General features: G+C 42.3%; 1 protein-coding gene across 23 annotated transcripts in view; it reads left to right on the top strand.

The window, feature by feature from the left end:
- The window catches only part of KIF1B (kinesin family member 1B), a 77,796-nt gene that overhangs the window by 62,332 nt on the left and 8,130 nt on the right, over positions 1–7,334 (top strand). For 12 of the 23 annotated variants that reach the window (XM_017744004.1, XM_017743998.1, XM_017744002.1 and 9 more), the window contains 7 exons: positions 1,153–1,179; positions 3,942–4,056; positions 4,594–4,727; positions 5,226–5,287; positions 5,984–6,129; positions 6,390–6,629; positions 7,058–7,129. In XM_017744004.1, the coding sequence (XP_017599493.1) occupies positions 1,153–1,179; positions 3,942–4,056; positions 4,594–4,727; positions 5,226–5,287; positions 5,984–6,129; positions 6,390–6,629; positions 7,058–7,129 (796 nt within the window). The remainder of the gene's footprint in view (positions 1–1,152; positions 1,180–3,941; positions 4,057–4,593; positions 4,728–5,225; positions 5,288–5,983; positions 6,130–6,389; positions 6,630–7,057; positions 7,130–7,334) is intronic. The other 11 variants (XM_017743999.1, XM_008641145.2, XM_008641144.2 and 8 more) reach the window with 1 other exon arrangement.

Raw genomic sequence — 7,334 nt, 5'->3', positions numbered from 1 at the left:
ATGAAATTTGTTTGACCACACTTTTAAACTGACATCAAGGTTTGGTGCTAGAATACAGCACTGAAGTACAAGGACAATTTTGGGAGATATATTTATAGATGTGTGCATATTATTCCTGAAGCGAGCATGTGACAATTTAAGCTGGAGCCACACTTTGTAAATTCAACTTCATAATTTGTGGATTTATGCAGATGTATGACAAGTTGAGTCCAGCTCCATGTCCCTGCAGTCTGGCAGGAGCAGGGCCCCTGGCTGAGGGGGTTGTGGCTCTGTATGTCCCTCATTGCTATAAAGCTCAGACTCCACATGGTTCTGCTTCAGTGTCTGCAACCAAGTGCAACGAGGCAGAGGCAGAGGAGGGCACTGGGCACAGCCTCTCCCTGCTCTGACAGCAGTCACTTAACTGCTCTCTGGCTCTGTTCAGCTGGTGCAAAGCAGGAGTATCCCTGGAATGGGGCTCTGAACGGCTGTTTCCAGAGGGGAGGAAGGTTTGAGTCCATCTCTGCTGCACCTGCTGAATGCTGGAGGTGGGATCCTTTCAAGCACTGGAATTCTTCCTTCTCTGTTAGAGGCCTGGACTTTGAAACACCTGTGGCATTAAAGGTAGATTTGAGGTGCTGCTCCTGCCCATGGGATGCCTCTCTGCCACCTGGTGTCTGTAAAGGCAGGCAGGGACAGAGGGATTGGCAGTTATTATCTTCCGCTGAGAAGTGTGTATTTCAGTGTGTTTGAATTAATGGATAAATACAACTGGAAAATAGGGAGACTGCTGGTTTCCTGTCTGATACTACTGGATTTGCAGTTGGAAAGCTCTGTGCTTTCTGTTCTGTTCCAATAAATTCCTCTATATCTCTGTAGTTTCCTATAAGGTGGGCAGCTTGGGTGAAGGATGAGTGTGATGAAGCTGTTGGCCATCTCGTCCCAAAATGCCAAGGTTTAAGTTGTGGGATGAGTGCGTGGTGGAATGCGATTGAGGCCCTGGTAAAGGATATGTCCTATGTTTGCTTGTTGTCTGCAGACTTGTTTGCTGCTTTCTGTGGGGTTTTTCACTTTGTTTTGTTTTTTAAGTCCACTTGTTCTGTTCCTCTCAGCTGTTGCTTTTCTGTTCTGCTTTTGGCTGCACTAACTGAAGCTCTTTCTATGTTTTTACAGGCTCTTTCTTGATAAGGATATGCCTAGGTATTTTTTGTTTGCTTCCTTTGTACATAAAGATTCTTGAAAATAGAATGCTTTATGTCCCATTTGTATTGCTGCCACTTCCCTCTTAGCTTTTACTGAATTCTGTTAGCACATCTCTTAGCTCTTCCAGAAGTAGTCCTCCTCTTCCTTTGTGTCAGAGGGTTATTCAGGTACAGTTCAGTGGGGGACTTGTGAAGGTGAACTTTCCTTCACATGTGAGAGTAGGAGAATTTCCTTTGTGCAGTCTTTCTGATTCTCTTAATGTGCCATCAAATATAGACCCTTTTTGTAGTCCTTGCTATTTTCTTCCCTTGTTCTGTATCAAAGAACTAAATTTGGAATTTCTCACTGTCTCTGACTCTGTAATGCTGCTTGTTTGAAGTACCAAGCCAAGGGTCTGAATGATGAGGTTACTTGAATTGCGCTGATCAAATAGCAGTGGCTGCCATGTGACTGCTATTCAGCCACTGTTCTGGGGCTGGATTTGCGTCTGAAATTTAACCGTATGGTTGCACTCCTTGGTTTACCAGCTGGCAGAGGAGCCAGATGTGCAGTAGCTGCTCAGGCTGGATTCCTGTTTCACCTTCCCAGTGGGATCACAGCCAGGCACATTGGCTGCACAGTCTGGGGCACTTTGCACTCTGTTTTCTGTGCTCTGCCTCTGGAAAAGAGAAGACAGAGTCTTCAGTGCTCCCAGTTCACCACCTTTCACTAATGCTAAGATCCACTTAAGAATCAGTTTTAACTACGCATTTAACCTGTCTCTCCTGTGTTCCATGCTTTGTGTGTTCCAAGCTCCCTTTTCCTCCATGTGCTGTTGGCTGTGCTGAAAGGAGTTCGCACACTTCTGGTTTTTGTCTCCCTCTATTAACTACTGTAGCAAGTTCTGGTTTGGACAGGCAAAGCTGTGTATATTTACCTTCCTGGCTAGAAAAGATCCACTAAAATAACTGCCTCAAAGCTGTGCTTCACTTCATCTTGGTGTTTGTCCAAACATGATTTTACTGAAGAGGGTGGTAGTATTTCTGCACTGAGGAACATTTACACTTGTGTTCTCTCTCCATGAGGAGAAATCTTGTTTGGCAAATGGTTCAGAGCTGATGCCAAGGCTACATACAGTGGTTTTCTCATCTGTGAACAGACAGGTTTTACTTTCTCTTCCACCCTGAGAGTAGATCTGGAATTTGCTAAAAGTTTTGCAAGCAAAAAATTGCTTGCTGCTGTAACTAAATCATGATGAAAGTTTAAAATGTAAGGACTCAATGCAGATGTGTAAAGGCTTAGAGGACAACTGTGCTCTTTGCCTAATCTAACTCAAGGGAGGATTAGTACTTTACAGTGCTTCACAGTGTTTTTAAAGCTACCAATTACTTGGCCTTTAGATTATGTTTCTCTGTATTTTTAATAGAAACAACTTATTTAGAAGTAGTTTCCTAAATATGGTTCTTCAGATGCAAACAGTATCTAGCAGTGTTCTCACTTGACTGCTGGTCATGGTGCCTTTATGTATTAGCTTGGAATTGTGTAATTGATATCAGAAAAAGGGGATTCTTGGGAGCTCTATTTGAGATTGAACTCTTTGTTTCTGACATTTCTGCTCTTAGGCTGTTTCATGTTTCTTTTTGCTTTGCTTTGTATTTTGTTATTTCTTCTACCCCCACCCTGCTGTTTATCCTTTGTCTTTAGTTTCATCTTCTATTTTTCTGAGTTGGGAATTAGTACAGAAATTCTTCAGAGATGTAACTTATTTTAAAAAAATAATATACATGAAGCACTTTCTTGCTTTTAGTACCACATCATTTGGACTCAAAATGGGATAAAAAGTAGCAAGGGGATTTGGGAGGGAAATTATATACAGGTGATGAAGAATTAATACCTTCTGTTTCTGTTACCAGTGTGGAAAGGTGTGCTGAGTTCCTGAATAGGGGCATAGGTCTTCTTTCCAAAGGGACCTTCCTGCAATCAGTCGCTGCCTGTGAGAAAGGAGAAAGCTCGTTTCCCCAAGCCCCTGCTAGAGAGGGGAGAGTGTAATGATGCCTTTAGATGTGGTGATTTAGCTGTGCTGTGTGTGATGCTGTCTCTCACTTTCTGGTTGAACCTTCTGGATTGCTGGGGTAGACCTGTGGAAGCTTTTAGCTCCTCTCTTTCCTTGTACCAGACTGAAGAAATGTCTTACAGAAGTTTCTGTTAGATCTCCAAGTTTTCACTTGAAGCAAATAGGACAGAGAAAGAAATATTTATACTTGAATATAGGACTTAACCCTACCTAAGAATCGTCCTGATTAGCTGTCAGAAGCTGCTGGTTTTATAGGACTAGTACTTAGAGGGATCTCTTCTGTTGCTATATGTTAGTCCTAAAATACGGTGTAGAATGAGTGTTGCTTATAAAAAAGAATCTTCCCATGTACTTTTAAGGTCTAGCTGGGCTGAACTGCACCTGAAGCGATAGAAATTAATTTTCTCTGTTTAGAAACAGTTGTTTAGTGCTGACTTCCCTGTAGTGCTAATGACAGCTTTTGTTTTCTGCATTCCCTCTTTTCTCTTTTAGATGAGTCTTTTTCATAACAGGCAATGGTCTCTTATGCCACACTGTTTGAGGTAGAAGTAAGTGATCTTGGAAATAAAAAGAAGGTTTTTGCTTCAGGTATTTGTTATCCACGTCACTGGAGGATGATGTCAGGGAAGAGATGCTTTAAACACTGAGTGATGAGAAGGCTGCAGAGGAACTCTTACTATTGAGCTTTTACTGTACTTTTTTCCAGAACTTTCTACCGGTTTGAGGCAGTTTGGGATAGTTCCTTGCACAACTCCCTCCTCCTCAATCGAGTGACACCGTATGGAGAGAAGATCTACATGACCCTTTCTGCTTACCTGGAGGTGAGACACCAGTGCTTTCCTTCTGGCTCTAAACTATTGGAGGCAGGACAGAGTGTACCCAAGAGAAATAGATTCAAAATTATTTGAATCCTGAAGCCACTAAAAGTATTTATTCATTTTCTGAGAACAGGGTGGAAAAAATGTACTCACACTTAACCTCTTGATGTCAAGGTATTATTGCCTTGCAGCACAAGAGAAACTGGTGATCTTATCTTTCTGAGCCTTGCTTTATCTATCTTTGTATCTGAAAATCCACTGAAATCAGTGAACATTGCTGTGTAAGTACTGGTGTTACAAACAGTGGCTTAGCTCTTGGCTTTGTGTGCAAGACACTGTTGTTTTGTGTAGTAAAATTATTTCACTCATCAGATGCATCAAGAAATTTGACAGCTCTCTTTCACAGATATACATATGAAAACCCTTCACCAAAGAACCAAACAGGAACAAATTTCAGAAGCTGTCCCACTAAGGGCAGGAGTGTAACTTGGCACAGTTGGCTGCAGCCGTTCATTCATTCATTGCTGCTGTTCCTCTTAGCTTGACCACTGCATCCAGCCTGCTGTTATCACAAAGGATGTTTGTATGGTGTTTTACTCCCGAGATGCCAAGATCTCCCCACCACGGTCCCTGCGCAACCTGTTCGGCAGCGGCTACTCCAAATCTCCAGACTCGTAAGCTCAGTTAGAATTTTGGTGTTGATGTTTTTGGTCAGTATTTGTGTTTTCTCTACGAGGATGTAGTTTAGTTTTCTATATTTTTTCCTTGGAACTCTATCTACTCAGTCTGGTTTTGAATGTTCTTTCTTGATTTATTTCAGTGAAACTCTGATGGTTTCTCTCTTTACTGACTTCTTTTCCAAACTGACAGTTGGGAAGAGGGATCCTTTTTTCAAGCTTGCACATAGATGCCCTTGATCCTGAGCTGGAATTTACTGCAGCACCAGCTCTCCAAGTCCAGGGCAGGGTGGGGGGGAACATGGGGAAATGCCATTTTTGGGGATCTTGCAGTCTGTCCTGGCTGTTCTGTGCAAGAGTAGAATTGAGATCTAGTTTTAACTAAAGACTATACTTAAAATTCTACTTTAGGAAGCACTGAGCTAAAGCTGAAGCACTTTATTTCTGAAGATAATAAATAGTGTGTTTTTGTTTCTTCTGCTTTCCTGTGAACAGCAATCGAGTAACTGGGATCTATGAACTGAGTTTGTGCAAAGTGGCAGACACAGGAAGTCCAGGTAAGCAGTGACTGGGTGTTCCACTGATAAATATGAAATACTGCAGAAAATTTCTCAGGCAGAATGGAGTAAACATCTCTGTCCTGATCAGAAGCAGTTCCTGTGTTTCATAGGAACAATGGAATGTTGCTATTCCATAAAACACTTACTCAGGCTTTTACTTTAGACTCAGGTCTGTGTTTACCATTGGTGAACAAGAATTCATGGGAAACTCAACGTTTTCTGACATGGGTAACTCAGGACACTGAGCACATGTACCTGAGTCTTAGACTTAGGGGCATCATCTGTGGCTCATAACTAACAGTTGAGACTGGGTTTTGCAGCAGTAGAGCTTTTTCTTGTGTTTTGAAGATGTTGCTGATTTCTGATGCAAGCTTCACCACTTGGAAAGAATGTAGTTCATGGTGTATCTGTGTATTTTTCTTCTAAGATGTAAAAACTGAAGTTCTTGTGTTGAATTAGACTGAACAGGAGTTGGATTATATCTTGCTCAATAGAAAATATCTGAATGAAGTAAGAAATCTGGACTAAATCAAGTATCTTTGGTTGTGTATTTGCAGTTAATGAAATCCTTGTGTTGTGTTATTTCCAGCCAAACAGCAGAAGTGCTGGTTCTTTGCAAATTGCTGATTGTTTCTTAGTGACACCCCTCTGGTTATGGTTTTAACACATCTCGTGTTGTTTTTTACTGCTCAGGAATGCAGAGGAGGAGGAGGAAAGTCCTGGATACTTCTGTGGCATATGTGAGGGGAGAAGAGAACCTGGCAGGTTGGAGGCCCAGGGGTGACAGCCTCATTCTAGAGCATCAGTGGGAACTGGAGAAACTGGAGCTGCTGCATGAGGTGAGTAAAGAGATCAAAGTCAAGGTTTAAATAAATTCTCCCAGAGAGAAGATACAAAGTGTGTGTCTGGCTGCTGAGTAGAGACTTCAGCTCAGAATCTCAGTGTACTCAACAAAGGCAAATTCAATTTCCAGTGCCACTGTGAACTCCCTTCCCTGGGGAAAATTACTGGTATGAATAGTAAAGGATTCCTAAGAATTCAGTGTCTGTAAAATAGGCACCTTCCTGGAGCAGATGATACTGATTCCTTTTCTTACTAGGTGGAAAAAACCCGACATTTCCTTCTGCTTCGTGAGAAGCTTGGTGACAGCATCCCCAAGTCCCTGAGTGACTCGTTGTCTCCCAGTCTGAGCAGTGGAACCCTCAGCACCTCCACCAGCATTTCCTCTCAGATTTCCACCACGACCTTCGAGAGCGCGGTGACGCCCAGCGAGAGCAGCGGCTACGACTCCGCGGACATCGAGAGCCTGGTGGATCGGGAGAAGGAGCTGGCCACCAAGGTATGGCATGGGGCAACCATCCTGCTGACAGCTGGGGTGCCAGAGGGGGGATTACAGGTCAATAATCCCCTATGACGAGCTTCTCAGATAGCTTGGTGAATATCCAGTATTGTGAGAGTTTCATTTTAACATCTTGGTTAGTGAGATAAGCCACTCTCACCAGCCAGTGCTGCTGGGTAGGTTTGGGCTGTGGCTGTATCTCATTCCCCTGTGTTAGTGGTTCAATAAAAACTTTCTAATTTTATCAAGTGAAGCAATTATTCCCCTCTTCTTCTGTGATCTTTCACAGCAGTTTAGAATTTGTTTTTTCTTTCATGAGCTGCCAAGTGTGTCTTGGTAAATTACTTCTTCTGTTCAAATGTCTATGAAAATGTAAATATAAAGTTCTCCTCTGTGTCTCATTTGTTTCCCCTCACCCGCCCCTTTAGTGTCTGCAGCTCCTTACTCATACCTTCAATCGGGAATTCAACCAGGTGTACAACAGCATCAGCGATTGTAAGGTAAATATTTCATGTGATATGATACACTCCATTTGTAGTACAATAGCAGTGTTTTTGTAGTCGTGGAATCTGCTGATACTATGAAAAGATAAACCACTTTATATTAATTTTATTATTTTTTATTTTCAGTCCATTGGAAGCATTTGGCTATTCAGCATCAGGTTCCTTAGGCTACGGCAGGAATTGGAAATGATAGTACAGTTTC

Source organism: Corvus brachyrhynchos, unplaced genomic scaffold (genome assembly GCF_000691975.1).
Source record: "Corvus brachyrhynchos isolate BGI_N302 unplaced genomic scaffold, ASM69197v1 scaffold68, whole genome shotgun sequence".
In the NCBI taxonomy this organism is placed as follows: Eukaryota; Metazoa; Chordata; class Aves; order Passeriformes; family Corvidae; genus Corvus; species Corvus brachyrhynchos.
This window is presented reverse-complemented; position numbering and strand designations above follow the sequence as displayed.